Below are 25358 nucleotides of genomic sequence, written 5' to 3'. Positions count from 1 at the left end.
ATGATGTAAATTTGTCCTTGGTTTTCTGTGATCTGATTTCATCCATTGTTTTAAGCCACGATGAGGTTTATCTGGGTTGGCTTAATATGTCATGTGAACCCGGCCATTGAAGAATACAAGGGTATCTCTCCAGGCATATTCTGTATAACTATGATATTTAAAACAATTGTTTCTTATTACTCCTGAATAATTACCTCAATCAGGAAAACATTTAAAAACAAAACAGATCAAACCCCAGTAAGTTAACTCTAACAACAATAAATATATGAAGCCTGAATGGAACATATTTTATTTTATTTTTATAAATCCTTTCCTAAAAAGCACTAGTGAGCAGGAGAAGAATTACAGATGTTAAAATGCCACAAAAAATTGCTGGGCCAATCTGATGATTCTGCAAGAACTCTTGTGAACCTGGGACCTGGGCAAGATTATGTTGATGCAAATGGAAAAGTATTGTACAGTGATTAAGGTGTTAGACAAGTAAGTTTGCTGGGTAAATTTCATTCTCAGTATTTCTCAGCTCAGCCTAACACAAGATAGATTTGGTAAGGACAAATCTGAATAAAATATGATGATTTGAATATGTGCCCTTCATAAACTTCACGGAGAGGAGAGCTTCCTATGCTTATGTCATTCCATGTAGTTGCACATTATCAATGCTAACCCTATCTATCAGCTGTAGCCTGAACTAATTTTGCAAGACACTAAAATTGAATTTTAATAATAATGTAGAATTAAGGGATTGATTAAATTTTGAATTTTAAATTTTGCTAAAGGACTGAAATAAGGCCTATAGCAAAAGGCTATAGCACCTATAAGCATGCTTTGGAGTCTACTTTATTTAGTTATCAGAAGATATACAGTATTGTGCTGGCTTTTGAACATCCTAAAATCAAGATAAGTGTTCAGCTGATGTCTTCAATACTATCCTTGCCTACATCAAAAGACTATTTATTACTAAAAAGCCTCTTCAGGGCAGCCTTTACCTCCTTATTTCTTAAAGTGTAGATAAGGGGGTTGCAAAGGGGAATGATGACTGTGTAGAGCAGGGAAAGTAGTTTGTCAATCTTAATAGAATCTGTAGTTTGGGGATGTAGGTATACCAACATTCCTGAGCCATAGAAAAGACTGACCACAATCACATGAGATGAACAAGTGGAAAAAGCCTTCTGGCGCCCCATGGCTGACGACATGTGCAATATAGTCCTAGTGATGTAGAAGTAGGAGGTTAAGATGACAGCTAGAGGAACCAGAGCAAATATAACATTCTCCATATATACTACCAACTCATTGGTGGAGACATCAGCACACGCCAGACTGAGGACTGCTGGCATGTCACAGAAGAAGTGGTCCATTTCATTAGGGCCACAGAAAGGGAGGGAGAAGATGAGTCCAATTTGCACCAACTGCATTGGGAGGCTGAGAACAAAACAACCAGACACCAGCCCTATGAGCATCCTTTGATTCATTATGGTCATATAGTGCAGGGGTAGGCAAATAGCAAGATAGCGATCGTAGGCCATGGCAGTTAGTAAGAAACACTCAGCACCACCCAGGAACAGCATGAAGAACATTTGGGAGGCACAGGCTTCCAAAGAAATTGAGTGATCTCCTGTGGCCAGGTTGGTTATCATTTTGGGAAGAGTGACTGAAGTGTAACATACCTCAAGTCCTGATAAACTTCTTAGAAAAAAATACATAGGTGTATGGAGGGCAGGATCCCTTGTTGTCACAATCACAACAAGGCCATTGCCTAGAACAACAGTCAGATAGATAGCAAGAAAGGCAGCAAAGAAGAGCACAGGGTGTTCATGAAATCCCAGTAAGACAAACTCATTTATAGCACTTTTGTTCTCCCAGTGTCTTGCCAGTTCAGCATTCATCTCTAGAACATAGGGAAGTGAAAAGGATGGACTTCAGGGAGTGTCATAAGTCATAAGTTTATTTGTCAAGCATATATAAGATAACAGGTAAAAGTATAAACATAATTTGAATACATGAAAAGAGTAAGTAAAAAGGAATATTAGGACAGGGACAGTAGGCACGCTGGTGCGCTTATGCACGCCCCTTACAGACCTCTTAGGACAACTTCTCTAATTACAAAATCAAAACTCTGTAAACTACCCTTCCAAAACCTAATATTTTCAGTTTTGTCAGACTGAAATTCTCAACATTTATCTCACCAAGACATTCTTAGAGTTTAAGTCCAGCAAATTGTAAAATATACTTCTTGATCCCTTCACTCCTCCAAGATACTTTCATAGGAAACTGAGGTTGCCTACAAAATCAATTCACCAGCACATTTAATTTGAAATCACTTTCATAGGCTAAACCAAATAAAATCTAGGCTGAATATATCCTCAGGGAGGAAAGCAAGAAGAAATTTGGGGTCAGAAAATAACAAAAATGCAGAAGTTAAGTTTCAATAACTTCAAGTTTTTAATCTTCAGCTTTTGTGCCCCCCTTCACTTTGACATTGAAAAATGTGTACTATTATACAGTTTTGTTACAGATAATCTAGAATCATGTATCTGGTATCAAATGAAATGCTGTGCATCTCTTGGTGTAAAGATCATTGGACCTTTTAATATCATTGTTTCTTAAATTATCAATAATATTGGTAATAACTCTTGTTTACTTCAGTAGTGTGTTCATGTAAGCGTGATCAGGATAATATGTTTATGTTCCCTGAATCATCTCTGAACTTTTTCATCACAGGATGTTTTCAGGAACTTAGCATCCTCTGAACTTTTCATCACAGGATGTTAAAACTGGACAACATTAGTTTGAGCAGGGAAGTCTTTCCTGAACCTTTAACATTAGAATACCCTTTTTAAACTGGAAAAAAAATCTATATCCATCTTATAATGTAGGGAAAATGCAGCATTTATTTAATATTGCATTGCATTGCATTTATTTGTATCCTACTTTTATTTTTTTACAAAGTAGTGAACATATCTAATACATCTTCGTCCTCCTATTTTTCCCCACAATAACCCTGTTGGGCTGAGAGAGAGTGACTGGCCCAGCTGTTTTTCATGGCTAAGGTGGAACTCATGGCCTCCCGCTTTCTAGCCTGGTACATTAATCACATAATAATAATAATAATAATAATAATAATAATAATAATAATAATAATAATAATAATAATATACTCTGTTTATCTTAGCTATACATTTTACTGAGTTATTAAGTTTATGTAGCAGAATTTCTAGCACATCTAGAGTGCATTACATCTAAAGTCCACCTATATTTCATTTCTACCCCTGTAGTATCATCACTGTTATTTTTAAAACTATGCTGTAAATCTTTACAGTAAAATATTAGTGTCTGGAAGTGAACAAAATTCAACTGACTTCCTATTGATGAGCTATGAAAGTGTACTGCCTACCCTGATTTTCAGGAGGGGGTAGTCGGGTTCACTTCTCAAGTATGTCCAAACAAATCTTTAATTATTTAATTTCCCTTCCTTGTTCAGGGACTTTCATGAAGTTTTAGAATAATCTTTACTTTCCAATTGCAATTGTTTTATGTTTTCCTTCTCTCTTTTCTTTCTTGCTATTAAAAAGACATAGAAGAAAGAAGTTTTCTTCTATGTACAATGCTAGGAACTGGAATCACTTTTGTTTTCAGAATTTGGAGCCTCTAGTATCTAGACTTATGTAAGATTGAGAGAAATCATATGAAATCAATTCAGTGACAATTCAAATTGTCACTAATATCTCAAAGGAAATCACTATCTTCTATCTATTCATTTGAGGTGATATTATTCTACAACTGCATATCCTTAAAAAAGAAGTCCAGTTCTTTTTATTGGATATCCACATACCAACCGAGAAAGTAGAATGAAATCACTTACCTTTGATTTTGTCACTCTTAACGGCTAAACAAAATTGACTGTGATTTTTTTCGTAGATCTGTTTTTCTGTACTTTGAATTATGCTACCTTCAAAAGGAAGAAATCAGAAACTGGTTGCTTTGATTGGCAATCATATAGACCAAGAAAATTGAAGTAATGGATGAATAAATTGTATGGGAATAATAGACTTGGGTTCATTTCTCTTAAAAATTCTTACTAAAGTACCATAGAGAATGAGGAATATTTACCATTTTTATAGCGGACGTGTCCCTGTTTTCTGCTCTAGGTGCATTTTGTCCTGATGGTCCTCATTAGCAAGTTTGTCCTGTCACTCCTCCACAGTGATCAATAGATATCTAGGGTCTGTATTCATCATAGAAAAGCTGGCTATGGAAGTTCCATAGGAATTGTTAGCCTTTGGGAACAAAAGATGGTGATAAGGGATGATTTTTTTAAAAAAAGTTATAAGCTTTTTACATTAGGGAGCATGTGTGTGTAGCATAAGGTTATAACTTGTTCCCATGGTAGCCAAATACCAGCCATGTTCATGGTACAGAGAGAAAAATCTTCAAAAAGCTTAAGATATTAAAAGTTTCTATAACTGGCCTAAGATACTAAGATACTAAGCAGGTTGGGATGGGAGGTAATATGTGTAAGAGACGGGGTTGTTCATATAAACAGCAGGAGAGGCAAATGCACGAGCTCTTTTCGGCTACCAGCCCATATTCCAGGAGGAGGGTGTGAATAGTGCAGGCTTACAGCATTTACTGCTATATGAATAAAATGGATTTAAATTTACTTGACCTAACTTAAACAAATTGCTAACAAGTTTGATCGCAATTATTCAGATTTCTGGTGAATTCTGATTTATCAACCTTTTTGAATGTAGCCGAATGAATAGTTATCTTCTCAGATGCAATCAAGAATATGAATAGCCCAGAGTAGATCTTGGTGTCCCAATGTTTTCTTGCATACCTCGTTCCTTTAATGTAGAGGTGCTCTATTTCATGGTACCCCTGGGCTGTTCAACAAGTAATCAAAACAAAATTAACTGTAATTACTAGAACTATGAAATATAAAATAAAATATAAGCATAATATTATTCTAGTGCATTTAATGTTTTGCCTTTCCCCTTTCTATTAAATAGAAATTGCAGTTCAGTGAGAATTTTGGAAAGTCCTCTGGAATCACACCCAAGATTAAGAGAAGGGCTTTCATTTGTGCATTTCTGCTTTAATACTAGATCTTTCACATAACAAGTTTAATTGGGCTAGAGTAAGTTATTATACAAATGTCAGAATTTTCTTAGATAAAAACTTATGGAAGCTTAATATCATACAGTGAGGAAAATTCCAGTATCACCTGGAGTTCTGATCAAGAAGTCTGGAGATACAACTAAATGGACACCAGGGTGGCCAATATGTAGAAGAATATTAATCTGTTTTTATCTAGCCTAATTTAGCTAATCTAAATCTATCTAGCTAATATTATTTAGTTTATAGATAATCTAAATCTACAATCCAAATTTATCTAGCCTAATTTAGATTAGATTCTGCCTGTTACTCTATTCTATCTACCTTTCATCTCTTGCACGGCGAAAAGCAGATACTTTTGAATGTGAACACCCATGTGTCTATTTATTAGATTTTTATCCTATCTTTATTATTCTTATAAATAATAAAGTTATTATTATTTGATGAATATACATTATACTCTTTCCTTCTTCCATTTTCCCCAGCCAACTTTCCTGCCTAAAATGGGCCTAGAACTCACAATCTCCTTTCTAGCATGGCACAAGACCAAATTGACTCTCTAATTAGATTATTCATTTGTGATTTGATTGAGGAGGAAAACACAGACCTGGCTTGCATTACGGAAACCTGGTTGGGCGCAGAGGGGGGTGTCCCTCTGACAGAACTTTGCCCACCAGGCTTCTGGGTGCTACATCAGCTGAGGGCCCAGAGTGGGGGGGGGGTGACGGTTGTTATTAGGGAGACCTTCAGTCTGTGGGAGGTCACTGTTCCAGATAGATGGATGTGAGACCCTCCTCATGAGATGAGGTCCGCAGGGGCAGTTTGGCCTGTTGATTGCATACCTGTCTCCCAGCTGCATGACAACGGTCCTGCCTGGGCTGCTCAACACCCTGTCGGGGTTGGTGGTGGAGTTTTCCAGACTTATTGTACTGGGGGACTTCAACCTGCCTTCCCTGGGCGGGGTGTCGGGGGTGGCTCGGGAGTTCATGGCTTCCATGGCAGCCATGGACCTGACTCAGATTATTCAGGGCCTGACTCATGAGGGGGACCACATGCCCGATCTTGTTTTTATCTCGGAACAGTGGCGGGTTGAGTTCGGTGGGGGAGAATCTGCTATTTACCCCCTGTCATGGACCGATCACTATCTCCTTCGGCTAGACTTCCAGTATGCCACCACCCCCCCTCGCTGGGATGCGGGACCGACCACCTGGTTCCGCCTCAGGTGCCTGATGGACCCAGAGAGGTTCCAGGTGGAGCTGAGGACGATACCTCTCTCTCTCTCTCTCCCACACCCCGGCTGCGACCCTGGTGGATGCCTGGGATAAGGCAGCCGCCGGGGCTCTCGATCGGGTCGTGCCTTTGTGGCCTCTGACTTGACGCAGATCCCGGCTGGCTCCGTGGTTTACGGGGGAGCTCCGGGAGATAAAGCGCCGCAGGAGAGGCCTAGAGAGATGTTGGCAACTCAGTCATTCCGAATCTGACTGTGTACAGCTAAGGTCATTTACACGATCTTACTTAGTGGATATGGCAGCGGCGAAGTGGCGTTACTCCTCCGCCCTAATCGTGTCCGCAGATAATCGCCTGGCTGCCCTGTTTAGGGTATCCCGCTTCCTCCTGAATCAGAGGGAGGGAGAGGACCCTCTGCAAGGGCGAGCCGAGGAGTTTAGTCAGCATCTGCTGGACAAGATCGCTCAGATTTGGGACGGCTTGGCCTCCGATTGGACAGGGTCAGACGGTGGGGAGGTGGCATGTCTTGTCATTTGGGAGGAGTTTGATCATGTCAACCCGGAGGAAGTGGACAGGATCATGAGGAAACTAAGTTTTAAACTTTTTAAATTGTAAATTTAAAGTATTGGGGGTGTTTTAATTTGTCCCGGGCCAAATTATCTAATGTGGTTTTATACTGTCTTTTAAATTTTGTAATCTATGTGTTTTATTTTTTTGGCTGTTCACCATCCTGAGTCCTTTGGGAGTAGGGCGGTATATAAATTTAATAAAATAAAATAAATAAATAAATAAATAAGTGCGACCATGTGTATATTGGACCCATGCCCCTCCTGGCTGGTTTATTTGGTTTGGGAGGTGTCACATGACTGGATCCAGGCAGTGATAACTGCTTCATTGGGTGAGGGAAGCTTTCCTGCCACCTTGAAGGAGGCGGGGATTAGGCCCCTCCTCAAGAAACCTGCCTTGGACCCAGCTGTTCTGAATAACTTCTGTCCGGTCTCCAACCTTCGCTTTCTTGTGAAGGTTGTTGAGAGCGTGGTGGCACGTCAGTTCCTGATGGCCCTGTATGAACCAGAATACCTCGATCTGTACTAATCGGGTTTTAGGCCTGGCTACAGCACGGAGACAGCATTGGTCGCACTGGTGGATGATCTTTGGAGGGCTCGGGACAGAGGTTATTCCTCTGTTCTGGTCCTATTAGATCTTTCGGCGGCTTTTGATACTATCGACCATGGTATCTTGCTGCGACATCTCGAGGGGTTAGGAGTGGGAGGCACTGTTTTACGGTGGTTCTCCTCTTACCTCTTGGGTCATACGCAAGCGGTGTTGGCGGGGGAGCAGAGGTCGGCCATGAGGCCCCTCACTTGTGGGGTGCCCCAGGGGTCGGTCCTCTCACATCTTCTGTTCAACATTTATATGAAGCTGCTAGGTGAGATCATCCATGGTTTCGGGGTGAGGTATCATCAGTACGCTGATGATACCCAGCTTTTTATATCCACCCTGAACCCACCCAGTGATGCCCTTGAAGTGATGTCCCGGTGCCTGGAGGCGGTACGGGTCTGGATGGGGAGAAACAGGCTTCGGCTCAACCCTGCCAAGATCGAGTGGCTGTGGGTACTGGTATCCCGATCCGATCTAAAGGTTCCATCTTTGTCTATAGGGGATGAGGTGTTAACCCCGGTAGACAGGGCACGCAACTTGGGTGTCCTCCTGGATTCACGGTTGAGTTTAGAAGATCATATAACAGCCGTGACCAGAGGGGGGTTTGCCCAGGTCTGCCTGGTGCGCCAGTTGCGCCCTTATTTGGACTGGGATGCCCTACGCACAGTTACTCATGCGCTTGTCACCTCCCGTATTGACTACTGCAATGCTCTTTATCTAGGGCTGCCCTTGAGGACCATCCAGAGGCTTCAGCTGGTACAGAATACAGCCGCGCAGGTCGTGATGGGTGGTTCCTTATATGCCCATTTAACACCTCTCCTTTGCGACTTGCATTGGTTGCCAGTTGCCCTCTGGGTGAGATTCAAGGTGCTGGCAATGACCTATAAAGCCCTACATGGCTTAGGTCCAGGATATTTGTCGGACCATCTGCAACCAGCAACAGCTCCCCATTGCCCGGTGCATTCTCACAGGGAGGGCCTACTCAGGGTGCCGCCAGCTAGACAGTGTCAACTGGTGACCCCTAGAGGCAGAGCTTTCTCTGTGGGTGCTTCCACTCTCTGGAACCAACTTCCTCTGGGGCTCCGGTTGGCCCCTGACCTCCGCACCTTCCACCGCGATTTAAATACATGGTTGTTCAGCCTGGACTGGGGGGGGATTTAATATGTATTTTAACACGCTTTTATTCAGATATTTTATTGTTGTGAGCCGCCCTGAGTCCTACGGAGATAGGGTGGCATATAAATAAAATAAAATAAAATAAAATAAAATAAAATAAAATAAAATAAATAAAATAAAATAAAATAAAATAAAATAAAGTAAAGTAAAGTAAAGTAAAGTAAAGTAAAGTAAAGTAAAGTAAAGTAAAGTAAAGTAATAAAATAAAATAAAATAAAATAAAATAAAATAAAATAAAATATAATAATAAAATAAAATAAAATAAAATAAAATAAAATAAAATAAAATAAAATAATAAAATAAAATAAAATAAAATAAAATAATAAATAATAAATCTACTTTTCACTGTGCAAGAGTTGAAAGGCAGATTGAATGATATAACAGGCAGATCTCTTTTGGATTTCTGGGCGTGTGTTTCCAGGAAGCAACTGAAATGGCAACTCTGGATGACAAGAGGTATTAACCAAGGGTGGATTTTCCCCAGTTTGCAAGAAACGGTAGTAAAACCAGAGGGAGTCTCCACCCACCGCCCCGGATGTCGTCCTCAATGATCTGCGCATGCGCAGAAGCAATGCGTGCACACGAGCAAAGCGAGCAAGTGCGCACGATCCCATTGTGAACTGGTAGTAAAGGTAAGTAGAACCCACTCCTGGTATTAATACCTGTATTATTGTCAGGCCTGGAACAGGTCACTTCCCTATATATAATGCATAGATAAACCTAGCACAACAAAGTCAACTGTTCTCAAGAGTCTGCTATACTGAACCTTGAAGGATTAAATTAAAAATATAAAATAATAAAAATACAGATCAAATTTTCAGTTAATGTACTCACATTTGATATAGTTACTTAGTAAAAATAAGTGCTCTTTTAAAAACAACTGAACTTTGTTTAAACCACCTATTTATTACAGATACTAGAACTATGCTACAAAAAAAAATGATAATCACTGAATTGTAGCAAAGAGTTTCCTTTATCATTTAGTAATCATCCATCTTTTTATAATACAGATGACATTGTCTTATTATTGATGCTATACTAACGAGAGAGGGGAAAAACACACCACTTGGTTTAGGATACATATATCTTTTAATCCATATAAGGTCATTGGAAACTCACAAGAGACTAATATTAGGGAATAAAGACTAAAGCTGTATTTCAAGATTCTGAAAACTATTCAAATGCCTGGAAGCATTTGATTGAAACATCTTTTGTAGCACTGGCTGAGAAAATCTGCAGAGTATTTTGCCAGTAGTAGAGGAAATAGGACAAGAATAAAAGAAAATTGGAATAATTGGAATCTAGTAAATTGAGAAGTAGGCCTGTCTGGAATTTCCTTCATAGTGCAGAACTTGATATACACAATCTGTTTTTAGTATAAACAATAAAAAGAAGCCCAGAAGAAAAGAAATTAGATTGCTTGTAGGTGAAATGAAGCCTTCTAACCATAACCTGGGACATCCAGACAGTAATACTTATTTTGGTTTTACGAGCATAATGTAAAAGCCTTTTTTTAAAAAAAACATATTTTTATGAAAATGCTTTCAGGGTAGGTTTTTGTGGTCTTGCAGTAATAATTACAATAACTGTCTATTTCTGATTTTCAGTAATTTATGTTTCCTTCAAATAAATCAGCTACAACTCTTCCTTCTTTCCTTCCTTCCTTCCTGTCACTAGGTCTGTTTAGAGATGAATAGGGAGGAACATGCTATCTTCAAATGATGGCACACCAAATTGATTGATTATGATTCTGTTAACTGATGCTTGTTACTCTTATTAGGTTAACATTACAAATTGCTCAGAAAATGCAGAAATAGTGCATCAAATAATACTAATATTATTAATACTAATGCATCATGAAAAATATAAACATCATATAATAATATATTTCTATATCAAATTTATATGGCCCCCCATCTCACAAGAATTGACTCTGTATAACAATCAATAAAAACAATAAATTAATAAACAATAAATATTCAAAACCAATTGCTATACATTTATAAAAGTTGTTAACAATGAAAAAAACACTTAACAAATTTAAAATATAAAATCTCACTGAAAGAACAGAAGATCCACCACAATGGAGCCAACTAAGAATATCTCTGGTTCAGTGATGGGTTTCAATTTTTTTTACTACCGGTTCTGTGGGTGTGGCTTGGTGGGTGTGGCATGGCTTGGTGAGCGTGGCTTGGTGGGCATGGCAGGGGAAGCATACTGCAAAATCTCCATTCCCATCCCACTCCAGGGGAAGGATACTGTAAAATCTCCATTCCCTCCCCACTCCAGGGGAAGGTTCCTGCAAAATCCCCATTTCCTCCCAATCAGTTGGGACTCGGGAGGCAGAAATAGATGGGGGCGGGGCCAGTCAGAGGTGGTATTTCCCGGTTCTCCAAACTCCTGCTACTGGTTCTCTAGAACTGGTCAGAACCTGCTGAAACCCACAAGAGTTTCAGCTCTGGTTCCTTGGGACTCCCAGGCCTTTTGCTATAACAAGCTCTTGAGGAATTTCCAGGATGATTGCAGGGCTGGGGCTAACCTGATTTTGGGGAGGAGAAATAATCAATAGGGCAGATGCCATGGCAGAGAATTCCTGTCTCATGGGACCCACCAAATGTAGGTCCTTGGAAGAGAGTACTGGCAACACGGCTTCCTTGCCAGATCTAATGGGATGGACAAATGTAAATGGGGAGAGGCGGCCATGAAGGTCTTTAAATATTAAAATCAGCATGTTGATTTGGATCCAGAAGCAAGTTGACAGTCAATGCAGCCCACAGAGCAGAGGTGTAATATGTGCTCTTCTGAGAGCATACATAACTGTCAGCATCACTGCATCCTGAACCAGTTGAAGTTTCTGGATACTCTACAAGGACACTCTCATGTAGAGTGCATTAGAAGAGTCCAATTTGGAGGTACCTAGGGCACGAGTGACTATGAGTAGTGAAAAAAGGAGATCCTGAAACTATGTGGGACAAATGCTAAAAAGTGCCACAATAACATATATTCACAAATCATTATGACTCTTGATTGGTTACAACTTAAAATGCAATGTCAGAATCTTATCACATGAAAGGGGAGGAATAAGAAAACTTTGCCAGAGACAGAAAAAAAAGGAAGCATGTGGTCAAAAACTGCAAAGATAGAAATTATGTGGAGAAATAGAGTCTGCCAGAAATCTAAAATTTAAAATTGGTAGGATAGGAAGACTCTAGGCCAATGATGGCAACATTTTTGTCATCATGTGCCAGGAGGGGGGGGGGGCAGGGGGTCGCACACGTGCATGCCCACACCCATAATTCTATATGCCCTGCGCACATGACTCCCATCCCCCTGCTCCTGGCACGTGATGGCCCGGTAGTCCCATTTTTCTTTCTCACTTGGCTCCAGGGCCTCTCTAGGAGTCTGGGGAGGATGAAACAGCCTTCCCCATCCCCTTGGAGGTCCTCTGGAGGCCAAAAACGGCCCGTACAACAACTTCTGGTCCCACTGGAAGTTGTTAAATGGGCTGTTTTCGGCCTCCAGAGGAGGGCCATTTTTGCCCTCCCCAGACTCCTAGAGAGGCCCTGGAGCCTTGTGAGAAAGAAAAATGGGCCTTTCCCACCCTTCCAGGCTCTCCGGAGGCAGGAAACAGCCTGTTTCCCTACTTCTGGTGGGCTCAGAAGACCTGAAAATCAGCTGGCCGCAAGGGAATGTGTGCTGGAGCTGAGTTTGTGTGTCCGCTGATATGCTAAGCATGCCACCTGTGGCACACATGCCATAGGTTTGCCATCACGGCTCTAGGCTAACAAGAAAAAGTTGATGGGAACACTAAAGTCTCTATGGATTCATCCCTGTATCTTGCTAACCAGGGTAAGTAGATGTTGTGCTCATTTTAGAGGCTCTGCTCTTACCTTCAGTTCAGTGGTGGGATTCAGCCAGTTCGCACATTTTCAGAAAAACCGGCTGTTAACTTTCTAAGCAGTTCAGAAAACCGGTTGTTGGAAGAAATCTTATTTTGTTTTTTTTCCACCTTACAGGGCTAATCCTGTAAGGAAGGCAGGAAGAAAACATTCTGATGTTGTTTCTAGTCTAATCTTTATTGCCTTGCTTACAGAAACTGCCTCTCTGGTTAACCCTTATTACATTGTAACAGCTAAAGTGAAGCGCCCATCGATGTGAGTGACATTGAGTTGGCCACATCCACATGGTCACATGACCACCGAGCCATATCTACCCAGCTGGTCATTAGGGCAGTGAACTGGTTGTTAAATTATTTGAATCCCACCACTGCTTCAGTTCATCCCAAGCCTATCACAGAGAAAACCCCAAACTGTATTTGTCTCTTCCAGTTAAAGTTACTAACTATTACAGTTTTCCCTTTTCTTCTGATACCAAGACTTGAGGTGCAAACAGTTTTTATAACACCTGCCTTGCAATATTGGTGTTTATGTCAGTGTTTCTCAACCTTGGCAACTCTAAGGTATGTGGACTTCAACTCCCAGAATTCCTCATCCAGCATTCAGTATCTTATATACAGATTTTCTATAGCTTTGGCCAGCAAAAGGCTTCACATGGCAGTGTTTTTATGGGTTCTATTATTTTGGAGGACATGCGTGCCATTTTGCTTGCTTCAATGTTGTTTTGAATTCTCTACAGATTGTTGCCAGGTGCTGCCAGTTGTGGCCACTCATTACCATTTTCTTGTAGTTTGGGATAACTTGGAAGTTGGTGGAATGGAAAAAACAATGCACTTTCCCCTTTGTAGCCCAAATGACAAATGACAAGTGACAAATGACATATACAGCCAAAGGCCATGAGCCAAAGCCACTTATTGCCAGCATAGCCATTCCTTGGCAATATTTACTAATTATCTTTTTCTGTTTAGGTCCATATGTATATGTATATATATATTGCTTATCTGGAAGAATGCTAAAATTGTGTTTTTAAAAAAACTCAAAACGGCCAAGTCAGGTGCATAATGAAGGGATACTCCATGAAATGGGAAAATGGTTGAAAGAGAGAATTCCTCATTCTTCAGTCTGCATTCCCACTGCTGGGTATGCAATCTGTCAGCTGGGCTAATATTTTATGACATGGATTTAATGTATTTCCAGAAGAGTGCGGGTCATGGGCTTAAACAGATCTAGCTCAGAAGAATAGTAGATCAATGTGCAGAAATTGCCCAAAGGAGAGTTCAGCAGCATGGAGAACGTCTGCACCTTTACTACCTTTACCTTTACTACCGGTTCGCAATGGAAGCACTCGTATGTGCTTCACTTGCATGCATGCGATTCTCTGCTTTGCTCTCTCTCGTGCGCTTCTGCGCATACGCAGATTGTCAATTATGATGTCCGAGCGGGTGGGCGGAGTCTCCTGCTGCTTTTACTACTGGTTCTAAAGAACTGGACAGAACTGGGAGCAACGCACCTCTGGTCTGCACCTGTTCATATGAGTACATCATGTACATATGTATGATGACCTATTACTCAGACAACTTGAAGGGTAGTTAAATCTCTCTCCTAGGCACCTATCCCACACATAGGCACTCAATATGGTCCACTACATTTTTAAAACTAGTTTCCTCCCCCCCCAACAGATATCACTGGGCTGAAGGGGAAATGCAGTGGGAGAATTCATTAAGTGCTGCCCTTGAGTTCTCCCATATTAAAACTGTAAGGACGGTGTCAGGGCATTTATTAATCCCATGTTTGGCTCTGGGACTAATTACCCTGGTTTAGAGGAGGAGATGAATCGAGGCTTATTCCAAGTTGCAATAATCTGAAAAGAAACGCGAAGGAAGGTTTCTAATAAAACTCATTTATTTGTTATAAAGAAAATAAAACACCTCACTAACTAAGAAAAGTTAATTGTTACATTTTTGAAAATAATTCTTGCCGGCTATATCAGCCGGACCTTGCTGGAAAGAGAACAAAGGAAAGAGTGTGAGAAGCAAGTGAAGGAATGTGGGTGGATCAGTAGCTTACTGATAAGAAGTTGGCAAAGCTACGGAGAGTCTGACAGTCCAGGAATAATGAGCTCAGCTGGTAAATAAAATAACGCAGTGACATTTCCCTTCTTTGCCAGTTGAGCGAATATCAGTTCATCATCAAATAAGGCACATCTTCTCACGCAGATACTCGTGTTGAGCTGCTGGAAGTGGTTTGTTGAGCATATCAGCAATTTGATCATGTGTAGATACATATTGCATTTTGACAAAACCTTTTTTCACTAAATGTTTTATGTTTTGATAACGGATGTCAATGTGTCTGGACCTAGAACCTGTGAAATGAGATTCAGAAATATAAACCACCGATTCATTGTCTTCCATCACGGTGATCGGTCGGATCGGGTGTGTCCAGATATCTGTGACTAAAGCATCAAACCAAGTTAGGGAATTACATGCATCTGAAACACAAGCATATTCAGCTTCAGTAGATGAACAAGAAACAAAATTCTGTTTACGTACTTGCCAATAAACAGGACATCCATTTAAGAACATCATATAACCTGAAGTACTTTTACGTGATTTCTTATCACTTGCCCAATCAGAATCTGCATAACAACATAATTCTGCATAATCAGTATGTGTTGGTTCTAACAATAACTTCATGTGTTTAGTGTATTTTAGGTATCTCAATAATTTCTTAATACATGTCCAGTGAAACTGTTTTGCCTTACCTACGTGTCATGATAAGAGGTTAACACTAAGTGCAATGTCGGGTCTGGTCCAACTACTAATGTATAACAGTGACCCAATGACTGAACGATAAAGTGTTTGATCCTCGAACTCAGGACTTTCTTCTTGTGTCAAGTTGTGAAAATCTGTTTGCATGGGTGTCTTTGTTGTGTTAGCATCCTTCATGTTGCAATGATGCAAAATTTGTTCAATTTTATCTTCTTGTGAAAGACTAAACCCCTTCTGTGTCTTTTCAATCTGAACACCTAAATAAGTGCTAATGTGACCTAATGATTTCAATGTGAAGTATCTCTGCAAAGCTTTGGCAAAAATTTCACTCATTTGCTTATTTGGACCAATATAAACAATATCATCAACATAAACAAGAACTATCTCATATGCATTGTTAGATCTTTTTGTGAACACGCACTCATCAGTTTCGGACTTAATAAAGCCCATTGAATTTAGTTTGTCAGTAAGACATAAATACCACATTAAACCAGATTGTTTCAGACCATAAAGACTTTTGTTTAGGAACCAGGTATCCCCTTCTTGCTGTCGGAATCCTGGAGGACTTCTCACGTAGATCTCTTCGTCTAGGTCTGCATGTAGATAAGCCGTGTCAACATTAAACTGGAAAACTTCTAAACCAAGGATAGTTGCAGTTGCTAAAGCAATTTTTACACTCTCAGTTCTGACTGTCGGTGAGTAAGTATTTGTGTAGTCCTCAGGATAACGTTGAGCGAAACCCTGAGCTACAAGTCTGGCTTTGTACAATGACTCACCATTTGGCTTCTTTTTGATTCTGTAGACCCATCGAGTGCCAATGACCTTTTTGTTTGCTGGAGGTTTTGCAGGTGTAAATACTTTAAGTTTCTTTAGACTGTCCATTTCAACCTGCATTGCATCATACCATTTGTCTTGCTCTGAATCAGGGAGCTGCTTGATTTGTGTGAAATTATCAGGTGGAAGTGTAACATTGCAAATCAAAGGCAAGGGTGCTTTTGTCAGTTGCCAAGAATATCGTTGTGGAGGGATCCCTTTTGTGGCCCTCTTGGAACGTCTCGGAACAACTGTCCAGTCTTCTTCTGCTTCGTCCTCATCCTCACTTTTGTCGCTAGCGTCAGCATCAGCGGCTTGCGAAGACGGAACATTGGGTTGAGAAGAATCAGTGGAATCTTGATCATCAATCTGCGTGGCATCAGCAGTATCATCTCTGGGAAAATAAACTCCAGGATCATTGGAATGAATCCTGGACCAGTCAATATCTTCCTCAAAATTAGCAGATTGGGAAATCACAATTACATGTTTAGAGTCAATAAATTTGCTCCATTTTGAGTTATCATCAATACCCATAAATCTCAGTCTTTTTGCTGCTGGACTTCCTTTTCTTCTTTGAGCTAAGGGAATATTCACCATAGCATATGAACCAAAAATATGGATGTTTTTAAGGTCGGGCTTGTAGCCATACAACATGAAGAAAGGAGTCTGATTTGTTACACTGCTCCAAGTACGGTTAACAATGTAATTTGCATACTTGATAGCTTCACCCCAGTATATCATATCAAGGTTGGCGTCTTCTAGGAGACAACGCATCATGGTTTGCAGTACCTCTCTGTTGTGAGCCGGTATGTCAGGGGGTGAAGTCTGATGAATAATTCTATTCTTACGCATCCAGTCCTGGAAACGCTGAGACATGAACTCGGCACCACGATCACTCTGGATTCTGGCGATGCGAACTTGGTGTTGGGTAGAAACAAGGGTTGCAAAGTCTTTAAAGATCTGAAAGGTCTCTGATTTTTCTTTCATAGGATATACATATCCATATCTAGAGTAATTATCAACAATTGTTAGAAAATATTTTCTACCACCAAATGATGGCGGGAATGGACCAACTATGTCAATGTGAACCAAATCAAAAATGCGTGTTGACAGGCGTGTAGCGTGTTTGGGAATGGCTGCTGCTTTGGATTTGGCCTTCTTGCATACAGCACAATCCAAAAACACCTTACACCCATTTAGATCCAAACCTTTTGCGAACTCCGGCATCTTCCTAAGAACACGGAAACTGGCATGCCGCAATCTTCTATGCCATTTGTGGATACACCTGGAATGCAAAGGTTTACCTGTTAGTGAATTCTCAACATTAACATTTTTATGCGGAACCTCAGGCTTGCTCTGAGCAAACTGTTTACCAACTCTATTTTTGTTGGCTTTAGGAGCCTTAGGAATAGCAACAGGATCTCTCTCTGGAGCATCTCTATCTGGGCCTGTGCGTTCCGTTTTTGGAGTTTGCATACTTGCCTGTGTTTGTGTTTTAGGCTTTGGCTTTAAGTAATAAACACCACCAATTAATATGGTTTCAGCAACAATATCTCCATCTTTAACTATGTAACTTGCTTTTTCAAGGTGGTGAACCTGGAATTTTAACATTCTAGACAAGTGACACTGACTAAGCAAATTACTGGTTGCTGTTGGTATGTAATAAACATCAGGAATGAATGCATCGAGCTCTTCAACATAAACAGTTCCTTTTCCTTTGACCTGACAAGGATGATTGGAAAAAGAATAAAGTTCACGTAGTTCTGGTTCAGGCTCGTGCATCTCTGTGAAAAGTTCCTTTCTGTAGGTAACATGCAATGCTGCACCACTGTCCAAAGTCCACAGGAGTCGTCTGTCATACTCTGGTTGAGGTTGTGGATCATTGGTTAAAGCCAATGTGGCGAGTGGAGTTTGTGGATCACGCCGGGGACCACGACGACCTTGTCTTCCGCCTCTGCCTCTGCCTCTGGAATCTGTTCCTCTGGGCTGGTACGTGACGGGAGCTGGAACTCGTTGGGGACAATCCCGGGTGGCATGTCCCACACGATTGCAGGTGTTGCACCTTGGCATCCTTGGAGCGTAGGTTCTTCCTCGGAAGGGGCGCCTAGCTGGAGCTTTTGATGTGGGTGGTCCTCTCAAGTGTGGAGTAGCTAGCATGAATGCCTCTTCTTCAATTAAAAGTCTACAGACATTGTCCACTGTGCGTTGAGCAATTGGGACTTGGTTAATTTTTGTAACAGCATCTTTCCATTCATAGTTCAAAGAGTTAATAATGATGCTGATCATTTGAATATCTTCAATGTTATGACCTCTTTCTCTCAATTCTGTTCTCAGACCTTTCAGTTTGGTCAAATGTCCTCCAATTTGTTCACTGGGTTTCAATCTCGAACCGTGGAGTTCAGACATGAGTAAACATGAAGATTCAATTGAGATAGGCCTATAGCAATTTTCCAATTCAGCCCAAATTTGACGGGCTGTTGTATTTGGTGGAAAAGTGACCTGCAGTTCAGTATCCATGGACATCAATAATGTTGTGCGGGCCCTTATCTCTAAATCTCTTATTGCAAAGTCCCATGGTTGAGCAGGTGGGTTAAATACCATACAATGACTGCCTTCTCTAAGAAGCAATAGTGTAATCTCACTGACCCAGGCTTTGTAATTGTGTCCTGACATTTTTAGTTTTGACTCACCAGTTAGTGGAGAGACAGAAAATGCCTGGTGAGGAGCCTGCACTTGGTATGCTGGCTGTGCTGGCAGGAATGCCTGTGGTATTTGCTGTGCCTGTTGTGGACCTAAAAATGGTCTTGGTTGTGCCATTGGAGGTGGGCCAGGAGGTGGCCCTATTTGCACTTGTGGCTGGGGCACATATGCAGGCATTTGTAGCTGCTGTGGCTGATGCACTGGAATCTGCTGTATTCCAGTTGCCATTTGTGCTTGAGCTGCAATATTGGCATGACCTGCTGGAGATGCAGTCATTTGCCTTTGCTGTGTTCCATCTAAAAGGACACCAACACCGCCAGGGGGTGTTTGAGTTTGGGCCTGTGGAAACACTTGTGGCATTTCAGCTTCCTGTAGTAAATTACTTTTGCCAGCAGATGGTGCTGCACCTTTAGCTTCGGGCAGCTTTGCATACGGGGCATTGTATGCTTTAGAGTAGGAGTGGTTATGTAAGACATGTGTAACTTGATCAGGGAGACTTTCATGTGACGTATGCAGTGCTCTTTGCCTTAATTGGCCTGACACAGGATCCACCAGGGGGAGTGTCTTTGGCTCTGAGCAAGAAGACAATATGGCGCTTTTTGAAAAATTTAAGTTATCTCCCATATCTTGCTCAAGCATAGATATAGCCATTTTTGCCTGGGATAGCTGCTGTTCATAGAGTTTTATACGGTCACGATAGGCTTTCATAGCATTCTCACGCTGGGTGAGCTCAGGGCTTTGAGAAGAGTAATGAATTGTTTCTCTCTGTGCGTGGGAGTAATTTTGCTCAGCAGTGCTTGCACCGAGCGTTACAAATTCAGAAGGTTCTGGGGAGACTTTTTCAGAGCTTGGAAGATCAGAAGAAAATGTTACTGACCTCAGTCGTAAATCATCATCTTCAAAAACAGCTTCTGTCTTATCTGTCTCCATTTCTGTTCCCACGGCTTTTTCTTGTTCCAGGCGTGTGGCTGTAGTAAGGGGCTGGAAATCTGGAAACCTCCTTTCTGCCACCTTCTCAGCAAAATACATTTTGTATTTGTTTTACTTCTGTTTCGGCATCTCAGCAATATAATTAGCGTACCTCAGTAGCTAAAAACTAATTGCCTATGCGCTCTTATCAGAAATAACAAAACAAGGAAAAAAGCCATAAATCAAACCGTCCTCTGCTACCAGAATGTCAGGGCATTTATTAATCCCATGTTTGGCTCTGGGACTAATTACCCTGGTTTAGAGGAGGAGATGAATCGAGGCTTATTCCAAGTTGCAATAATCTGAAAAGAAACGCGAAGGAAGGTTTCTAATAAAACTCATTTATTTGTTATAAAGAAAATAAAACACCTCACTAACTAAGAAAAGTTAATTGTTACATTTTTGAAAATAATTCTTGCCGGCTATATCAGCCGGACCTTGCTGGAAAGAGAACAAAGGAAAGAGTGTGAGAAGCAAGTGAAGGAATGTGGGTGGATCAGTAGCTTACTGATAAGAAGTTGGCAAAGCTACGGAGAGTCTGACAGTCCAGGAATAATGAGCTCAGCTGGTAAATAAAATAACGCAGTGACATTTCCCTTCTTTGCCAGTTGAGCGAATATCAGTTCATCATCAAATAAGGCACATCTTCTCACGCAGATACTCGTGTTGAGCTGCTGGAAGTGGTTTGTTGAGCATATCAGCAATTTGATCATGTGTAGATACATATTGCATTTTGACAAAACCTTTTTTCACTAAATGTTTTATGTTTTGATAACGGATGTCAATGTGTCTGGACCTAGAACCTGTGAAATGAGATTCAGAAATATAAACCACCGATTCATTGTCTTCCATCACGGTGATCGGTCGGATCGGGTGTGTCCAGATATCTGTGACTAAAGCATCAAACCAAGTTAGGGAATTACATGCATCTGAAACACAAGCATATTCAGCTTCAGTAGATGAACAAGAAACAAAATTCTGTTTACGTACTTGCCAATAAACAGGACATCCATTTAAGAACATCATATAACCTGAAGTACTTTTACGTGATTTCTTATCACTTGCCCAATCAGAATCTGCATAACAACATAATTCTGCATAATCAGTATGTGTTGGTTCTAACAATAACTTCATGTGTTTAGTGTATTTTAGGTATCTCAATAATTTCTTAATACATGTCCAGTGAAACTGTTTTGCCTTACCTACGTGTCATGATAAGAGGTTAACACTAAGTGCAATGTCGGGTCTGGTCCAACTACTAATGTATAACAGTGACCCAATGACTGAACGATAAAGTGTTTGATCCTCGAACTCAGGACTTTCTTCTTGTGTCAAGTTGTGAAAATCTGTTTGCATGGGTGTCTTTGTTGTGTTAGCATCCTTCATGTTGCAATGATGCAAAATTTGTTCAATTTTATCTTCTTGTGAAAGACTAAACCCCTTCTGTGTCTTTTCAATCTGAACACCTAAATAAGTGCTAATGTGACCTAATGATTTCAATGTGAAGTATCTCTGCAAAGCTTTGGCAAAAATTTCACTCATTTGCTTATTTGGACCAATATAAACAATATCATCAACATAAACAAGAACTATCTCATATGCATTGTTAGATCTTTTTGTGAACACGCACTCATCAGTTTCGGACTTAATAAAGCCCATTGAATTTAGTTTGTCAGTAAGACATAAATACCACATTAAACCAGATTGTTTCAGACCATAAAGACTTTTGTTTAGGAACCAGGTATCCCCTTCTTGCTGTCGGAATCCTGGAGGACTTCTCACGTAGATCTCTTCGTCTAGGTCTGCATGTAGATAAGCCGTGTCAACATTAAACTGGAAAACTTCTAAACCAAGGATAGTTGCAGTTGCTAAAGCAATTTTTACACTCTCAGTTCTGACTGTCGGTGAGTAAGTATTTGTGTAGTCCTCAGGATAACGTTGAGCGAAACCCTGAGCTACAAGTCTGGCTTTGTACAATGACTCACCATTTGGCTTCTTTTTGATTCTGTAGACCCATCGAGTGCCAATGACCTTTTTGTTTGCTGGAGGTTTTGCAGGTGTAAATACTTTAAGTTTCTTTAGACTGTCCATTTCAACCTGCATTGCATCATACCATTTGTCTTGCTCTGAATCAGGGAGCTGCTTGATTTGTGTGAAATTATCAGGTGGAAGTGTAACATTGCAAATCAAAGGCAAGGGTGCTTTTGTCAGTTGCCAAGAATATCGTTGTGGAGGGATCCCTTTTGTGGCCCTCTTGGAACGTCTCGGAACAACTGTCCAGTCTTCTTCTGCTTCGTCCTCATCCTCACTTTTGTCGCTAGCGTCAGCATCAGCGGCTTGCGAAGACGGAACATTGGGTTGAGAAGAATCAGTGGAATCTTGATCATCAATCTGCGTGGCATCAGCAGTATCATCTCTGGGAAAATAAACTCCAGGATCATTGGAATGAATCCTGGACCAGTCAATATCTTCCTCAAAATTAGCAGATTGGGAAATCACAATTACATGTTTAGAGTCAATAAATTTGCTCCATTTTGAGTTATCATCAATACCCATAAATCTCAGTCTTTTTGCTGCTGGACTTCCTTTTCTTCTTTGAGCTAAGGGAATATTCACCATAGCATATGAACCAAAAATATGGATGTTTTTAAGGTCGGGCTTGTAGCCATACAACATGAAGAAAGGAGTCTGATTTGTTACACTGCTCCAAGTACGGTTAACAATGTAATTTGCATACTTGATAGCTTCACCCCAGTATATCATATCAAGGTTGGCGTCTTCTAGGAGACAACGCATCATGGTTTGCAGTACCTCTCTGTTGTGAGCCGGTATGTCAGGGGGTGAAGTCTGATGAATAATTCTATTCTTACGCATCCAGTCCTGGAAACGCTGAGACATGAACTCGGCACCACGATCACTCTGGATTCTGGCGATGCGAACTTGGTGTTGGGTAGAAACAAGGGTTGCAAAGTCTTTAAAGATCTGAAAGGTCTCTGATTTTTCTTTCATAGGATATACATATCCATATCTAGAGTAATTATCAACAATTGTTAGAAAATATTTTCTACCACCAAATGATGGCGGGAATGGACCAACTATGTCAATGTGAACCAAATCAAAAATGCGTGTTGACAGGCGTGTAGCGTGTTTGGGAATGGCTGCTGCTTTGGATTTGGCCTTCTTGCATACAGCACAATCCAAAAACACCTTACACCCATTTAGATCCAAACCTTTTGCGAACTCCGGCATCTTCCTAAGAACACGGAAACTGGCATGCCGCAATCTTCTATGCCATTTGTGGATACACCTGGAATGCAAAGGTTTACCTGTTAGTGAATTCTCAACATTAACATTTTTATGCGGAACCTCAGGCTTGCTCTGAGCAAACTGTTTACCAACTCTATTTTTGTTGGCTTTAGGAGCCTTAGGAATAGCAACAGGATCTCTCTCTGGAGCATCTCTATCTGGGCCTGTGCGTTCCGTTTTTGGAGTTTGCATACTTGCCTGTGTTTGTGTTTTAGGCTTTGGCTTTAAGTAATAAACACCACCAATTAATATGGTTTCAGCAACAATATCTCCATCTTTAACTATGTAACTTGCTTTTTCAAGGTGGTGAACCTGGAATTTTAACATTCTAGACAAGTGACACTGACTAAGCAAATTACTGGTTGCTGTTGGTATGTAATAAACATCAGGAATGAATGCATCGAGCTCTTCAACATAAACAGTTCCTTTTCCTTTGACCTGACAAGGATGATTGGAAAAAGAATAAAGTTCACGTAGTTCTGGTTCAGGCTCGTGCATCTCTGTGAAAAGTTCCTTTCTGTAGGTAACATGCAATGCTGCACCACTGTCCAAAGTCCACAGGAGTCGTCTGTCATACTCTGGTTGAGGTTGTGGATCATTGGTTAAAGCCAATGTGGCGAGTGGAGTTTGTGGATCACGCCGGGGACCACGACGACCTTGTCTTCCGCCTCTGCCTCTGCCTCTGGAATCTGTTCCTCTGGGCTGGTACGTGACGGGAGCTGGAACTCGTTGGGGACAATCCCGGGTGGCATGTCCCACACGATTGCAGGTGTTGCACCTTGGCATCCTTGGAGCGTAGGTTCTTCCTCGGAAGGGGCGCCTAGCTGGAGCTTTTGATGTGGGTGGTCCTCTCAAGTGTGGAGTAGCTAGCATGAATGCCTCTTCTTCAATTAAAAGTCTACAGACATTGTCCACTGTGCGTTGAGCAATTGGGACTTGGTTAATTTTTGTAACAGCATCTTTCCATTCATAGTTCAAAGAGTTAATAATGATGCTGATCATTTGAATATCTTCAATGTTATGACCTCTTTCTCTCAATTCTGTTCTCAGACCTTTCAGTTTGGTCAAATGTCCTCCAATTTGTTCACTGGGTTTCAATCTCGAACCGTGGAGTTCAGACATGAGTAAACATGAAGATTCAATTGAGATAGGCCTATAGCAATTTTCCAATTCAGCCCAAATTTGACGGGCTGTTGTATTTGGTGGAAAAGTGACCTGCAGTTCAGTATCCATGGACATCAATAATGTTGTGCGGGCCCTTATCTCTAAATCTCTTATTGCAAAGTCCCATGGTTGAGCAGGTGGGTTAAATACCATACAATGACTGCCTTCTCTAAGAAGCAATAGTGTAATCTCACTGACCCAGGCTTTGTAATTGTGTCCTGACATTTTTAGTTTTGACTCACCAGTTAGTGGAGAGACAGAAAATGCCTGGTGAGGAGCCTGCACTTGGTATGCTGGCTGTGCTGGCAGGAATGCCTGTGGTATTTGCTGTGCCTGTTGTGGACCTAAAAATGGTCTTGGTTGTGCCATTGGAGGTGGGCCAGGAGGTGGCCCTATTTGCACTTGTGGCTGGGGCACATATGCAGGCATTTGTAGCTGCTGTGGCTGATGCACTGGAATCTGCTGTATTCCAGTTGCCATTTGTGCTTGAGCTGCAATATTGGCATGACCTGCTGGAGATGCAGTCATTTGCCTTTGCTGTGTTCCATCTAAAAGGACACCAACACCGCCAGGGGGTGTTTGAGTTTGGGCCTGTGGAAACACTTGTGGCATTTCAGCTTCCTGTAGTAAATTACTTTTGCCAGCAGATGGTGCTGCACCTTTAGCTTCGGGCAGCTTTGCATACGGGGCATTGTATGCTTTAGAGTAGGAGTGGTTATGTAAGACATGTGTAACTTGATCAGGGAGACTTTCATGTGACGTATGCAGTGCTCTTTGCCTTAATTGGCCTGACACAGGATCCACCAGGGGGAGTGTCTTTGGCTCTGAGCAAGAAGACAATATGGCGCTTTTTGAAAAATTTAAGTTATCTCCCATATCTTGCTCAAGCATAGATATAGCCATTTTTGCCTGGGATAGCTGCTGTTCATAGAGTTTTATACGGTCACGATAGGCTTTCATAGCATTCTCACGCTGGGTGAGCTCAGGGCTTTGAGAAGAGTAATGAATTGTTTCTCTCTGTGCGTGGGAGTAATTTTGCTCAGCAGTGCTTGCACCGAGCGTTACA

The 25358-nt window shown here is 41.1% G+C and overlaps 2 protein-coding genes across 2 annotated transcripts in view; one reads left to right on the top strand and one right to left on the bottom strand.

Moving 5' to 3' along the window:
• The window catches only part of LOC117668967 (serine protease 27-like), a 51428-nt gene that overhangs the window by 17388 nt on the left and 8682 nt on the right, over positions 1-25358 (top strand). The gene's annotated exons all lie outside the window — the stretch shown is intronic.
• On the bottom strand, positions 948-1883 carry LOC117668964 (olfactory receptor 10A7-like). Its single transcript, XM_034423013.1, has one exon. The coding sequence runs from the start codon at positions 1881-1883 to the stop codon at positions 948-950; it is 936 nt and encodes a 311-aa protein (XP_034278904.1).

The sequence above is a fragment of the Pantherophis guttatus genome, chromosome 4 (assembly GCF_059756535.1).
Source record: "Pantherophis guttatus breed Tessera chromosome 4, ASM5975653v1, whole genome shotgun sequence".
Classification (NCBI taxonomy): Eukaryota; Metazoa; Chordata; class Lepidosauria; order Squamata; family Colubridae; genus Pantherophis; species Pantherophis guttatus.
This window is presented reverse-complemented; position numbering and strand designations above follow the sequence as displayed.

Excerpts from the sequence above, each read along its gene's own strand:
- LOC117668964 (XM_034423013.1), bottom strand. The coding sequence starts at position 1,883 with ATGAATGCTGAACTGGCAAGACACTGGGAGAACAAAAGTGCTATAAAT.